The following is a 15,950-nucleotide window of genomic DNA, read 5'->3' as shown; positions in this document are numbered from 1 at the left end:
AGCCTGTATCGGACAGGGTAGTTGGGTGGGTGGGTGGACCAGAAAGACTGATATCTGGGTTGTCCGTTACAGAATCCAGCGTGGGGATGTGGCTGGTGTGGGGTTATAGTTAAACGTTCGGATTGATCAACAGTTTGTTTACTCCGGAATTCGAAAGAAGGTTTTCGAATTGTCGAGTCAATAGCCGAAACTGAACTTAGACAATTCTAAAGTTCAAGGTATGAGTATTTTGAGTTTGAATTGACAGGTTCTTTTGCGTAAGTCTGTATTCAAAACTCTAGTCTACCGTGTTTGTTGATCGAGATTGAGCTTCGAGCTCTGGGCTCATAACCTAAAGGAATCTCTGATTCCTAATCAGATCAGACAACACACAGATTAGTATAACAGTCTTAGAAGAGATGAAGTATCCGGAGAAGATGTGTTAAACAATATGTGGTGTTGATGAAAAACTTTCTAAAGATTGATTTTCATTTCTTTAACCAAACATAAACATGAAACAATGAAACCAAATGATAAAGAGATCATACCTAATCAGATCAGACAACACACAGATTAGTATAACAGTCTTAGAAGAGATGAAGTATCCGGAGAAGATGTGTTAAACAATATGTGGTGTTGATGAAAAACTTTCTAAAGATTGATGAAGAAGAAAGTTTTCAACATGGATGAAATCTGATATAGTGAATGGTTCGATACAAACAATGGTTAGGTTAAAGTTTAGTCAGAAAGGTTGTGAGTAAGACATATACACATATACAAATGTAATAAAAACACATATTTAATATTATTAATTATTTGATGCAACAGTTTGTTCCAACATTGATAATGTCTGAATTGGTAGAAAGGCGGGTAAGGTCAGTAGCCCTGCTACACCACCTCCCTCTTAGATGTTGCGAGGTTCCTAGCTCGTAGTGTCAGTAGCGAAACGACCGATAATTTTAATTTTTGGTGTGATTGCCTCCTGTACTTTTGATATTCTTTTCAACTGACGAGCAGCCTGTCGGGAGACCTCAAGATCGGCTGCCTTCAGTTCCTGCAGTATTCTAGGAGGGAGCGCCCAAGGCTCTCCTAGGTGCTGTTCATTAATGTTGACCTTTTTCAAACGATTTCCATTGATGGGGTGCGGAAACGGTTCTTCTCTATGGTCTATGAGCTTATAAACATTCTTATCCAGAACACCAAATACTTGGAAAGGGCCAAACCAATGTGGTTCCCCTTTAGTATGTGATTCATTGCGTAATTTGACTGAATCACCAGTTTTATAAACTACCAACTTAGAGGTACTCTTACCTTTATCATCAACTTCGAACTGTGCATCAAACTTTCGTTTGTTTTGACCTGCACATTGAGATGAGGATTCCGCAGCAGCTTGCCTGCTCGCTCTCAACTTATCCAATCGCTTGGATTGGTCCGAACTTGCTTCTTGAAGCGTGACTGGTCTCAATTTGGCGGGGTCGTCCAATAACCTAGGGCTCACCCCGTAAAGCAGCTCGAAGGGCGACCACCCTGTGACCGTACTTTTATTAATCCTGCAAGAAAACAGGGCTTCCGCTAAAAACTCGGGCCAGCGGGATGGGTCTTTGGTAGTATTTGATTTAAACAAGGCCTTCTCCAAGATGCCATTAAAACGCTCGTTCTTGCCGTTGGTTCTAGGATGATAACCAGACGAATTGATCTTATGTATATGCGCCCCCTGATAGAAAGCTTTCATTTCTTTGGACAAAACGTTTTGACCTCTATCAGTGAGAATTTTGGAGGGCACGCCGTAAACTTGGATTGCTTCCTTAAGAAGAGCATCCGCGACATTCGTCGAAGAGGCCGTTTTCATGGGGACCGCTATCGGCCAGCCCGTGCTGTGATCGATGAGGGTAAGGACCCACTTGAAACCATCTTTGCTTTCGGGTAAAGACACAAAGTCCATTGCCCATCGCTCGAATGGTTCGACCACAGGCAGAGGTTCTTGATGAGCAACCTCCTGATTCTTATTGGGTGAGTCGTATATTTGGCAGGTGGGACAAAAACTACAAAACTGTTTTACATCCGCATACCTGCCTGGCCACCAGCCCCTACCTTTAAGCAAGCTGATTGTGCCATCACGACCCCTATGGCCGTATTTATTGTGAAATTTCTCGATGAGTTCTGCTCTCTGATAGAACGGGATAAAGGGACTCATTTCGTTCGAATTGCCGGTACCTTTGTACGTGAGTGTCTCCTCGTTCTTATTAAAAGTGAACAAAGAGGAACTTTTAACGACTTTCTCCAACGTGACTGGGGTTACCCAGGACGGGATAGGTCGCTTGAGTAGGACATATGGAATTAATAGGGGCCAATCTGACGGGTCTCTTAACCCTTTCGAGACGTCCTCGATAACATTGAGGGAGTAGTCTCGCCGACGGCTAAGAGCATCGGGCACGATATTCGTGGACCCCTTCTTGTACTCTATCTTAACTGTCATCTCTGCAAATTCTTCTATCCATCTACTGATACGACGGGATGGAAGAACTTGGGACGACAGAGTTGTTAGTGTCGCATGATCTGTTCTTACAAGAGTGTCTTGTACAGCCCCTTCCAAATAATTCCTCCATTTGCGCCAGGCATGGATGATAGCGTACAACTCTTTTTCTTGAGCAGGATAGTTCTGCTGGGCCGGATTTAACTTATGAGATTCGAAGGCGACAGGGTGCTCAAGACCGTCATTGCCTACCTGCAGAAGAACTGCGCCCACCGCGAAATCGCTCGCATCAGTCTCCATGATGTACGGTTTATTAGGATCCGCGGTGACCAAAATAGGTGCAGAAATCATCATTGCTTTCAATTTCTCGAAGGCTACCTCGTGAACAGGTAGCCATTCGATCTTAGCTTTCTTAGTTACATTTCCACTTGTAAGAGAATGTAACGGAGAGGCTATTTTCGAAAAGTCTCTGATGAAATGTCGATAATTCCCAGCCAAACCCAGAAACAATCGTACGTCGTGCACGTCATTGGGGCAAGGCCATTTCTGAATCACATTGATTTTGTCAGGCATCGGCTTAATGCCATGTTGCGATAACAAGTGACCGACAAACTGAATTTCTTCTGCGCAGAGAAGAGATTTGGGCCCGCTGATTTTCAATTCAGCATCCCTTAAAGCCTGAAGAACGAGCTCTACATGAATCTTATGGTCCTCATCGTTTCGAGAGTATATCAGGATATCATCCATATACACTTGAACGAATTTGCCCAGATATGGTCTTAGGATGTCTGACATCATCCGTTGAAATGTAGAAGGCGCGTTAACAAGACCAAAAGGCATCACGAGCCACTCGTAATGGCCATAACGGGTACTGAAAGCTGTCTTAGGGACGTGAGGCAGTGAAATCTTCATTTGGTGGAATCCCTGCTGAAGGTCCAATTTAGAAAACCGAGTTGCCCCGTAAAGCTGATCAAAACAGTCCTGAACAAGGGGCAATGGGTGACGATCTCGTTTGGTGATGGCATTGACGGCGCGATAGTCGACACAGAATCGAAGTTTCCCAGAGGCGTTTCGAGCAAAAAGTATAGGAGACGACCATGGCGAAGTTGAAGGCCGAATAAATCCGTTCTTCTGGAGAGTTTCAAGGCGTGATTTCAGTTCATCCAGCAGCAGGGGTGAGAGTCGTCGAACCGGCTGATAAACAGGACTCGCATCCCCTGTATCTATTAAATGTTGAATCACGCGCTCTTTAGAAGGAGCCTTTTCTATCGGGTCAAAAAGGTCTCTGTATTTCTCGACGATTTTTAGATAGACCGCGCGTTGCTGAGTGTCCATCGTGACGATCTCAGGGAGCTCGGAGGGGCCTTCTTTCCGTGGTCCTTGCTCAGTGGAAATCGAGTTAAGCGACTCCTCGCTTGTTATTGACTCGTGCAAAACGTAGCATTCCGCGTTCTTGCGACGAAGCAGGCGTCGCATTGCACCTTTACTTACAGGTTTATCTTCATCGTCTATCTCAGTGACGTTATGAAGAAAATGGCTCTTAATTCTCGGTGCTTTAACCGATCTTGGATAGAACAAAGCTGTTTGTTTGTTGGAACCTATCAGAGTCCATTCGCCAGATCTCCAATCGGTGATTAAGGCGTGTTTATTGATCCAGTCCATCCCCAAGATGACGTTGAAATTGCCTAAAGAGGCAACTCGACATGGTTGAGAGAAGGTCAGGCCAGATAAACAGAATTTGAAATTAACAAGTCTCTTACATACTTGAGGTTCTCCCCAAGCACCATAAACGGTGGGAGAGTCTTTATTAAAGTACGTCGTGTAGTTCATTTTTGAGACTAGTCGACTTGAGATATAGGAGGAACGGGCCCCCGTATCTATTAAGATTTCAATGGCGACTTCTTTGATTGACAGAACGAAGTCGACTCGGTTACCAGGCGAGTCACTGTCAAGCACAGCCAAACAGTCAGGCTGATCAAGGCCTGCTGTTCCAAGGTCTGAAACCACGGGCTTGCTGGCCGGCAAGAATGCGCAGAGATCATTCCCTGTTAGGCTGGCCTGGTCTATAGTAGACGCTGATGATACCTCATATACATCACTTCTCAAACACGCTCTTGGTTCTTTGGTGCTGAGGCAAGAGTGCAGAACCGTTGAAGGTTGCAGACAACTCACAGAATCATATTTACTTACTGAACTTACAAATTTAATTTTCTTAGGAGGATTTTCCTCAACAGCCACATTGGCTTGCTCGGAGTCATCAGTGATAGGAACCTTATTAATTGCAATAAACAAACTAGCAGGGGTTTCTACAGATAAAGATGACAAACTAGGACTAGGCGAAGGAGATAGAGCAATCACTTCTTCGCCTGATCTTTTGACGAAGATCCCAATTGCTTAGAGCTGAAATATTCCGCGGTCATAGTTGAGGTGGGGTTAGGGCATAACTTGGCTTCCATCGTCCCAAACCTATGACCCCATTTGTTGCAGTTGTAACACTTGAGACCATCCAAAGTTTTGCCGTTAATATCCAGCACTAACTTTTTAGACCGATTACGGGAATGATGGTCCTCGTCCGACTTACGCTTCTTGCCGCGATTGGTCGAGCCGTCTGACATAGATTGCACTGGATCTCGACGACGAAAGTTGTTGGAGCGGTTAGAATTATTGCTCCAATTATCCGAGGACTTAAACCTTGAGGTTGACTGATGTTGATTGGCGTGAGACAGACGGTCCGAAATGACATTGTTGTCCTTACTGATGGCAATCTGAGCGACGTCGTGTACTGTAAGATGTTCTCCAGCCTGTTTAGATCGCAAGACTTCGTCCTTAACGTGTTTCTGAGCCGCGCTACCGTGGTGAAGGCGTTTGATGAAGTCTTCGACTGGGTTGTAGTTGTAATTAACATGCTCGGCGGCAATCATAAAGTCCTGATACTCCGTCCACAGATCCAAAACAGACTGCCCTGTCTTCTGCTTGATGGATTGATGCCTGATGTCGATGCTTGTAATGTCGACGGTGGAAGGGAATCGCTCGGTAAGAAAGCGGAGAACACCGTTCATCGTACGAGGTTCTTCTTTGTGAGTAATTAAATCGGTCAAAGCGACCAAAGCCGACCCCTTGAGGTATTGAAAAACCTTCGGAACGTAGATTGACTCGTCGATGAAGTTGAGGGCAAGATTAATTTTAAATTTCTGAAGCCATAACGTGGCGTCCTGGTCCATGCCTCCATGAAATGCTTTGACGTTGCCGCTACGTTTCAACGCCTTCGCAGCGTTACCTACATCCGTTACAAACACTTGGCGCTTGTCTGTGTCATCGTCGCTGTCGTACCGATTAACTCGACCAACCGACCTAGTGATGACTGAGACAGGTCGTTCCTGAACAGGACCACAAACGGGGAGGGGCCTGATTGATTTGGAATCAGTCAACATCATAGACTGAAGTTGACGACTAGCACCGCTAACCGAAACGATGGAAGGCTTGGGCAGTCGTTCAATGATGACCGGTGAGGGAGACAGATGGCTGCGAGGAGATCGTTCGTTGATGATCGAAGAAGGAGCCAAGCCGTGATTTTTGCCCTTATCAACCGGAGCCACCGGAACGTCCGTTTCATCTTCAATGGTGGCCTGAGTTCTGATTTGATCGGCGGACTTATCCTTAGAGGAGGTGGACTCGGTGTCGGTCTTGGCGTCAGTGAATTCGAGTCGACTAGCTCGCGGGCCCCTGGTAGTGATTGTGGACAAAGAGAGGCGGGAAGAATCTCGAGTTGGAGACTCCTCTTCAAGATTAGGAACGAAACTTGCATAAAGAATCTTGTTAACCGATTTATGCGGAGTGGCGTTACGGGATTGAATCGTGTCTTCATCGACTGGAGTACCGTCGAGGTTGCACTTCAACAAGAGGGCGATATCGCGATGGAGTTGAAAGAGCTGATTACGATCGTGGCGTCCGAGATGGATGTGGATAAGTGTCTGGAGGTCGGTGAACTTATCCGTGACTTCGGCAGCATAAAAGACTTCGTCCTCCCCGAGTTCCGGCATGTGGGCATGAAGACACGCGAGCTGACCTTCAGTGAACTGAATACCACCGCCAGTCTGCTGTTCGGAGGGAGCGCTAGATTGCCCTGAAGAAGACATCCTTGTCGCTGACTTTTGGATTAAGAAAAAAAAAAATTCGGTTCTTATTAGGTTAAACTGAAAAAATTCCCTTTTATTAAGAAAAAGACAAGATCTGACTGGACTTGTTCCACTAACCTTTGTCGTTGATTGATCTTTATTATAAAGAAAGAAAGATTCCGATGTTTCGAGAAGAATTAGTCTTAAGGCTGAAACACGAAAAAAAAAGGAATAAAACGACAAGGTAAAAAAAATCAGAAATCGAAGGATCTGAATTAAGCTCTCGCTACCAATGTAATAGGGCCCGACTTAGGGTACTGTTAAGACTTAAGATTAAGGGGCTTACAAGTTAAATCTTAGGACGATTAGGGTCAAGGATTAAGCGAGTTTAGAAGAAACAAGGAGTCCGAAAGGACAGATAATAATTGAATTACGGTATAAGCTGAAAGATAGTTTATAAGCTTTTAAGAGCTAATGATTAGAAAGTAGTATTAAAGAGATTTGAAGTCTGAAAGAAGACAATAGGAGATTGTAGATTAAGGTTGATGAGAAAGATTGAAATGATAAAGTAAGAATAAAAGATTAATTGAGGTCTGAGGAAAAGAGAAGCTTTCCGAAGATTACAGGATATTATATATGAAACTAGAATAGCTAGAAGGCTGATACAGATTAAAAAGGGCGAGTACAATATGGAAAGGGCGAGCCCTGTAATCCAGCCAGAAACAAAATAAGAAACCGTTTACATCACAACGCCCACGATGGCAGATACATTCCGTGGCTTGTGCTCTAATACCTAGAATGAAACCGATCTTGATGAGGTAATCTTGCTTAGTCTTAAAGTAGAGTTTTAAGTTGTTTTGATAATGTCTGAATTGGTAGAAAGGCGGGTAAGGTCAGTAGCCCTGCTACAGGCTTGACACTAAGCCGGTGAGTAATTTCTTTCTTCCTGCCGGACTACTTGGTTCTTTCTTCACTTCTTTTAGTCTTACCCACGAAGACTCCTCCTCTTCTACTTCTTCATCTTGATGTTGATAGCCTTCTACATACTCTAACGAACTTTCACTTCTCAGATCTTCCTCTTGACTCTCCATTTGATTTTGATTTGGTCTGGTAGGCTGGTTTTGGCTGGCCTCGGTCGGTGGATCCTCTGTTATGGTAGGCAGGCTTGCCGGTGCCGCAGTTTGGCCTGTTGAAGTAGGTTGGCTTCCGTTGTTTGCCGTGTTTGGAGCCGGGTCTTCTTGTTGTTGACCACCTAAATCTTGTCCTTGTTGATCTCTACCTGTTCCATACCCTCTTACTACAATACGTCTAGTCTTCTGTTCTACTTCTTGCTTCCGTTTAGTTGTTTGTTTCTTTGGTTGCTGTTGACTTTTTAGAGGAGCCGTCGGTTGTCTACTGAACGCTCTTAATTTCTTTCTTGGGTCGTCCACTTCGGGAAAAAGCTCATTTTCATTGTTTGATGCCATTTGATCTACTCTTTGATGATTTATATCTTATCAATCTTTCTATTTTTTATTCTGATTGTAATAACTTGGAATATAACGTTTATGCTTGTCGAAAGTTTGAGTGTGATCAAATCGAGTCAATGAGCTTTGAGGTATGAGTCGCGTCCTGAGAAGCTTGAAGATTTCCTGTATTGGAACTTCAAGCTTCTCTTTGGTTCGAGTACATTAAGGTTATGTCCTTATGTACTCTGTACGTACGCTCTCAGTCATACCACTGCTCATAACTCCACCCCGTAGACAAGTGTCCAAACTGCGTTCCTTGTCTGAACTTACCATCATCTTTATTCTGCTGTGATATCTTTTATCACACCGCTGTGCTCTTTACCATTCCCCGATTCTATCTTCCTTTACATTTACCTCTGATGACGCTCTTTACCATCTGGTAAATCCTATAAGACGTGATGACTTTCGAACTCCGTTTCTCCCATTCTATCATTCAAATTCTCTTAGGATTCATTAAGAATCTCCTGATTAGTATTCTCATTGTTTCAAGAATTATATTCATCTCCGTGATAAGAATATTATTTCTTCGACCCACCCTCCTCTCCCTCTTACATCTGTAATACTTCTTAGGCCGCCCCATGCGGACCTCTTTTTATGCCTCTGAGTCTTTGCTTATGTACTTAGACTATTCCGATAGCCTTACTTTATGCAAACAGGGCTCCATGCCCCGATTCTAGCTAAAACCATCTCTCGTGAGTTTTAGCGAAGATCACCCACGAGCACCAGACCTATTCTGGATCTGACGACGCGAGCGGCGTTGTCCGAAAATGAGATAATCGGTTGGAATTGGTATAAGCGTAAAAGAGCACCATCCAAGTGGGCGTGCTTTGAATGCGCATGTTCTGTCCGCGACTCTTGGATTTCCTCGGCGAAACGTCAATGGAGGTTTAGTTGCTTGGTAGCTCAGGAACGTTTTGGTGCGATGATCTTCTGCTTCCTTACACAGTTTCAAAGGAAAACCCATCCCCTTATGGGCCAAGAAGGGTGTTGGCGGAGCTCAAGCTATTCACTTGATAGCCAAGGCCACTATTCAGACACCAGAAGTGGTCTACAGTTTTCTCAATCATCCCTCAAACGTGCCTTTGAGGATGGAGAACTCACCGGTGGAAGGAACAATACTTCGCATGACAACTCGGGTTCTGACATCAGACCTGGACTTGACTTTAGTGGACGATCAACCGATATATTCGAAATTCCTTACCTCCGGCGCAGACCGTCCCTTATTCAAGTGGCCAGAGATCAAAGACTTTTTGATATGCGGAGGCCAGACCACGGTCATATTCAGAACTTCAGATCCCGTGTTGCTCTAGCAGACTTTCTCAAGCGTCAACAGGGCAATGAAGAGCAACTTGTACTATATGACGGGATGCAATCTTTACTCTGACTGGCAGTAACAATCTTCATGGCGCACAAGCTGGGAGCCTATAAAAGGATGCCCGTTTCTCCAATTCCCTATTGATCCTATCCACAAACTTTTTCTTGTTTCTTGCATCCATCACCCTACCATCTTATCCATCGATATATCTTCCTACTGAATTATCCATCAATATATCATCTCACCCATTAACTTATCAATCCTATCAACAACCCTTTCATTTTCTCACCTGATTAAAGCTTCAACGCCTATATCATTCGTCATCCCGAATTTCTATTGTAGAGCTCTTCCAATCATCCGCTCTGTCAATCGTAACAGTCTCAAACAAACCGTAAAGCTTACTTACCAACTATGGCCTTCACATATCTTGACTCAAGTATCGCCGAGAAGTCTGCCGAGGAGCCTTGGTTCTATATGGAGCAAGCCGTTCGCCAGTACGCCCAAAACACGATCCCCAAAGATTTAAGAAACCTACAGGAAGTGAGCAATTTTTCTTTCAGCTTGAGCAGGGAGACATCTCTAACCTTTCTATCATCGCGTCATCAGGATGATAGGTCGGATCCCTTCGAGCTCTTGCCAAGCAATTTTCTCCCCACATCGGCTCCACATTTCCTTGTTGAGGTATGTATATTCTTTGTTCCGGTCGTAATCAGTGGAGATACATTCTGATGATTGATCTGCTTTCTAGAATACAACACCAGATGATCAACGCGCCGGTTTGATAAATTCGGAAACTGAAGATGCGGGAGAATCCTGCGATGCATTATCAGATTGGCCATTTGATGGTGATGATAGTATCATCGAAATCGAAGTCTTCGACTCTTCGACTAGCTCGCGAGTCATGGGAAGTTTATCACGCTACTCTTCTGAATCAGAAGACACCAACTCGAATGGATCCGAAAGCAACTTTGATTCTCTCTTTGACGACTATTCTACAGAAGACTTTACCATCTGTCAAAACGGCGAACTCCCATCGATCGTAGTTTCTGCACCCAGCTCCACGGCCGCGGTACAGTCGGAGGAAAGGCTACGGAAGCCAGTTTCACTCGAAAGCCGTTCATGGACCGAACACGCCTTTCATCTTCCCAATGATAACGAGCGGCACGATCACATCAATGTCGAAGTAGCGGAAGAATTCGAAAGGGAGTTGCGATTCAAGCCTGGTTTCTTATCAAGCGACGAAGCTATCCGCAAATCGACTGATGTTATCGATTGCGACGAAGAAGAAGTTGAAGGAATAAACTTGGGGGATGTCATGATATTATCACAACGGTCTCTAGAGGAAGGCGACGCCGAACCGCCTTTGAATCTTCTTTTAAATCTCGGCGTTGAAGATAGTATGATGCAATTAGATAAGTCGGCCGAAGACGAACAAGCACTGGGCGACTCTAGTAACGCATCCCACGATCTCAACTTCATCGATCAAGAAAGACGAGAAAAGCAGTTGCTAGTTGCATACAGATACTCAAGAGCAATTCAATTGAACCCACACCTTGCCCATCTTTTCGTTTAGAAATTTCGATATGGGTGATCGGTTTCGCTGTTGTTGTCTACGGAAAATCGATGTGAAATCTATCATAAATACCGCGAGCTGAAATTATTACCTCAGCACCTTGGAAAAAATCCATTTGGGATGATAAATCAAACATCATTGCGCTCTGCCAGATACCGTATAAAAATATATCATTCCAATACCCGAACATACCTCAATACAGCTTGTAAATAAATAATTATTTCAAACATTCCATAGGCAACATCTAATTGTGCTTTTTTTGTATTCACAATCTAATGCCTATCTCATCTATAATTCCTATCTTTGTAGTATCTTTTATTTATTTGATAACAGAAATTGAGACATGTGACCATGAGAGCCACTTGACACAAACCTCTTTGGTTTAAGAAGAGCACAAAGCATCCAAATACATTTGAAGAAAAAGTGGCTCTGTTATTTAACAAATCACAAGTGGATTCAATTCAATCCACCGAGAATGCATTGAAACAGCGCAAGTTTAAGAGCCCAGTTGCCAGGGCTGGAAGCCAACAATGGTGCATCACTGGCCGTCAATTGTGCCAAGTAAATGAGGGAAAACTTTGGCTGAATGAGATAATATTTGAGAGGAGAACAATAACCTTGTCAAAAATGTTTTGAAAAGAGTGTTGTGAGTGAGACAAATAATACAAGCTGACACACAGTGCCTGTCTGGGCTGCATCCAATGGTGGGGGTCCAAAAAGGTACAAATTCAAGAGGGCCCTGACTAACCAAGTCCCTCCTCAAATTTTAGGCATCTTCTGGAGCCTACAAAGGAGGGTATCACAACTTGTTTGTGCTTTGGGCCTGTTTGGCTGGTTTAGCCAAAAAGCATTGCACAAAAACACTTTTTCAATCTGCCCCTTTTCATGGGGCGGAATGAAAAACTTGAAATTTGGTTATACAATTACCCAACACTCAACCAAAGAGCTCATCAAAAAATCGAAACAGAAGGGCATATGAGGGCAAAAACTCTTTTTGGTCTCAAAAACAGCCTCAGGGCTGTTTTCAAAATCAAAGAGGTTTTGGATCAAAAACGGTTTTTGTTTTTGATCAAATGGAGTTGCCAAATGCCAGTGTTTGTGATGAACATCAAAAACTGTTTTGACCCCAAAACATTTCCAGGCTTTGGTGGTGTTTTTGACCAAAAACCGTTTTGGGGTTCCAGCCAAACGGGCCCTTAGATTCCCTGATTACAGATTTTTGAAGATTCAAGACTGCATCTACTGTAGTTCATGCATGCACCATTGCCTCTTTGAGAAATCTGACTCATCTTTTACACAGTCTTCCAGAAACCATCACATTGGTGAATTGTAATTTCTTGCTTTGAGTGGAAGAAGAAAAGGTGTAACATCTGTCTGGCTCAACTGTAGAACTGTAGAGACATTTAGGGACAAGAGATGTTTTGATCTACATTTGACTCACATACGAATGTGTATGATCTGCCGTCTTTGCAGGAAGAAATCCCTTATAATAGGGGGTGTCAAGTTAAATTTTTTTACAGCAAAAACCGTAAAAAACTTTCCCGTTGTAGCATAAATTTACGTAAATTTTACAAAAACGGGAAAGTTTTTATGAATCCCGCTTTTGTAAAAACGTAAACAGGTAAGTTTACAACCAAAATTTAAAGACCTCACCTGGGCTGTTTCACTCTTGGAAAAAGGTGGACTAGAGAGTGGATGCAAGCACAACCTTGCATCTTCTTACCAACAGTTTTCTCCTTGCCAAGCGGATAATCGAGGCAAAAAAGCCAAAAAGTCTTGATCATGGTTTACAAGTGATCACAAAAACTCGGCAAAGTTTTTTTACAGTCAAAACGTAAAAACATTCCCGTGTTTAATTCTTTTTGATGTAAAAACTTGAACTTGACACCGTTAATAATAAAGAAAAGTATGCTTACGTGAAAAAAACCGCCATGCCTATCTTTCTATGACTACATATCTAATTGGTGATTATGTATTCCACGCTATGTTATTCCCCTCTTCCTTGGTAGACCACAACGATTTGAGCTTTGGGCGTGTTGGCTGCTTCGAGGGCGCGGCCAACGCTGTAGTGAGCAAAAGCTCTTATTGAGCAAGAGCTCATTTTTATTTATTTATTTATTCTCACCCTTACCCTCACCAGCGGGCCAACTCAACAACCTACAAACTCCCACTTAACAATTCTCATGTTCAATTGCATTTCATTTTTTTGTGAACATCAAACAAAAGTAAATTCAAAAATTATGTAATACATCATTCTTTGTATACAAATTGTTCTTGAAGAAACCATACATCACTACCTCACTCACATAAATGAATAAAGAAATTCATGAATCAACATCAGTACAAAATGAATCAAAGAAGATAGAGAGAAGATACTTATATAACACATCATCATATATTTCGGATCTAAGCATCTTGATCAAAGTAAATCATGAACAACCTTCAAAACAAAAAATAGTCGATTGAAACTGTCTGATTGTCAAGTATGCAAGACCTCTAAACCTTCATGATTGGGTGAAGATCTTAACAATCAATCGATAAACTAACCAAACAACATAACAAGTTCATCAATATTAAACTCATAAGATGACATGAAAAGAAAGAAGATAACAACTTACTCGATGTGATAACAAGATAAACCAGTCAGGGATTCTCGGATGTAAAGAGGAGAAGTGTTCTGGAGAAGATAATTGCCGTTGAGATTGAGGCAATGTGGCGATCAGCGATGCGAGCTTATGTGTGATTCGTTGAAAGTGACGTTGATTTGCAATGTCAAGATTTCGGAGAGAGGTTGTTGGAAAGGAAATGGAGATGGATACGCTGCTGAAGTCAAATTCAATTGATTGAAGGGGTTGAAATCAAAGTTGTTGATTGTCAAGAGGGATGAAAGGGTCAATCGAGGAGATTTAAAAGGGTGAATTATGGGAAATGACATGTGGGAAGGGTTCGGGTGGTTATGGGTTTATGAAATATGGATATAATTGACTGCTGTGTGCGCGTGGATGAAATAATTTTTTTTGAGTATTTGTGGAGGGCTCTTTGACCCATATATGTTTTCTTTTTGGATGATCACTAATAGAGCTAGAGTTTTATTTACTTAATTTATTTTAGCAGTCCTTGGTCACTTTAAAATCCGCCCCCTTACGAAGGGGAGATATTTAATTTTATGTAGTGTTATATTTCTTTTTTTTGAATACAAGTCCGTAGTCCGTTGAAATCAAGTCTGGAATAACACCTAATTGATGTTGAGAGTTATTTTTTTATTGTGAGCCAATTACCATCAGGGTAATTCAGGCTTTAGTAGTCGATTGTTTTGGTTATCTCATTTTTTATCTTGATAGAAAGAGCAGCCTTTAGGCAACTCTAACCCTTTTACTTATAGGTGCTTATATATTGTTCACCCCTTGTGGTGGATGAGCTTGGGGACCAAAATTTCTGTGGGGAATTTCAGGGGCACAATTGGGAGCATACCATTCTCCCCCCACTCCCTGCAGCCTGGGTTTGCATGAGAAAGTCGGGGGGAGAGGTGGAAGGTAGCACTGAGTTGAGCAGTTCAATTTGGCAACTCTGATTCTATGTTGAAAAATAGTTTGGGTTAATATAGTTTGTAATCTAAAATACATAAGATGAAAAATTTATGAAGTACATGAAAGGAAGAAAAACAGCAGAGGATTAAAGATGTCTCATGCACCAAAGTTTTATTGATGCAGATGAAACCTACTTAGTATATGTGACTAAATCTTGAAGAAAGTTTCCAAGGAAGATATTGAGCACACCTTGTGTCTCTTTGTAAATGAGTTCATAGAAACACTTCTTCCCTCCCCTTTGGGCTATAGTCTAATTACATTTGTTCCAGAATGGAATGTTCCATTATAGAACTCAAAATTCAATGCTCTTCATTTTCTATTTAGTTGAGTCCCTGCACATCCCCCGGCGGCAGGGGTTGGCTGCAGGATAGCTCAAGAGGTCCAGGGAGACGCCAGGGCAATCCCCCATTCAAGCCTATTGTCTTTGCAGATGAGATGATTTTCTGACAACATGAGCCCCAAATTCAATCCAATCCTGACATGTCTTGACACTTTCAGGAAATGTATGTACAAACTTTGATCTTTGTTGCTTGTGTTTTGGTCTTCCTACAGATGCTGGTCAAAGATGGAGAGGCTGCATAGAAGGTTTGATGGAAAGTCAATCTCAAGGATATTGCTACATTGTGTGGTAAAGGTGAGTCATATAGGATATAATTCCAGATATAACAGTAGTCAATTAGGGGATAAAAAGTTAAAACTGGGAGTTTTTTCCCAGTTTCCCAGTTTCCCAATCACCGCCAAAAATGCAAACTGAGAAACTGGGAGAACGTGCGAAAGTTCCAAACACAGCCAAAAACAAAAACTGGGAAACTGGGAAAAAAATCCCAGATTTAACTTTGTATCCCACAAATGAACATGCCAAGATGAACAAACAGCAGCTGCAGGAATCAGGATACTCCAAGAATTGTGGTTTGAGAAGTGACAAGCAAAGACAGTGTGGATTACTGATTGATGATGCACAGCATCCATTTTACTATGGCACATTGAAGTGCACACACGGAGAGGTTTGGAAAAAAAATGAAAAAAAGTTTCATGCAGTTTCTTCATCAGACTTCGGTGAAATTCCAGCACCCCTCTAATCTCAAGAAAGGATATCAGACTTCCTATGTCTAACAGTCTCACCACCTGAGGAACTCAAGAAGGGCGGTCTGTGCATGGTGATAAAGATCATTTGAAGCTCGTAGCCACTCTATACAAGATATCTTTTGTGTGAGCACGTCAACCTGACACTTCAGTTTTTACACTGTGATGCTATTACAGTGTGGCGGCTGGCCGCCTAATATCTAGTTAAAAATAAAAATAAAGATAGAAATCAAAAGTTACCCTGAAGTTTTTTGGACCCCTTGACTTCAAAACCTCTTGAGAAGAATCTGAAGAGGGCAATAGATGGGAAAGACTTT

The 15,950-nt window shown here is 42.5% G+C and overlaps 1 protein-coding gene across 1 annotated transcript; it reads left to right on the top strand.

The window, feature by feature from the left end:
* Window positions 1–9,801: 9,801 nt before the first annotated feature.
* Window positions 9,802–10,963, top strand: MELLADRAFT_69011 (uncharacterized protein; the record flags this gene model as incomplete). The annotated part of the gene is made up of 2 exons (XM_007417809.1): window positions 9,802–10,071; window positions 10,139–10,963. 2 exons carry the CDS (start codon window positions 9,802–9,804, stop codon window positions 10,961–10,963), a joined length of 1,095 nt encoding a protein of 364 aa, XP_007417871.1.
* Between the last annotated feature and the right edge of the window lie 4,987 nt (window positions 10,964–15,950).

The sequence above is a fragment of the Melampsora larici-populina genome (assembly GCF_000204055.1).
Source record: "Melampsora larici-populina 98AG31 unplaced genomic scaffold MELLAscaffold_79, whole genome shotgun sequence".
In the NCBI taxonomy this organism is placed as follows: Eukaryota; Fungi; Basidiomycota; class Pucciniomycetes; order Pucciniales; family Melampsoraceae; genus Melampsora; species Melampsora laricis-populina.
The sequence above is the reverse complement of the archived record's forward strand: the minus strand, read 5'-3'. Positions and strand labels throughout refer to the sequence as shown.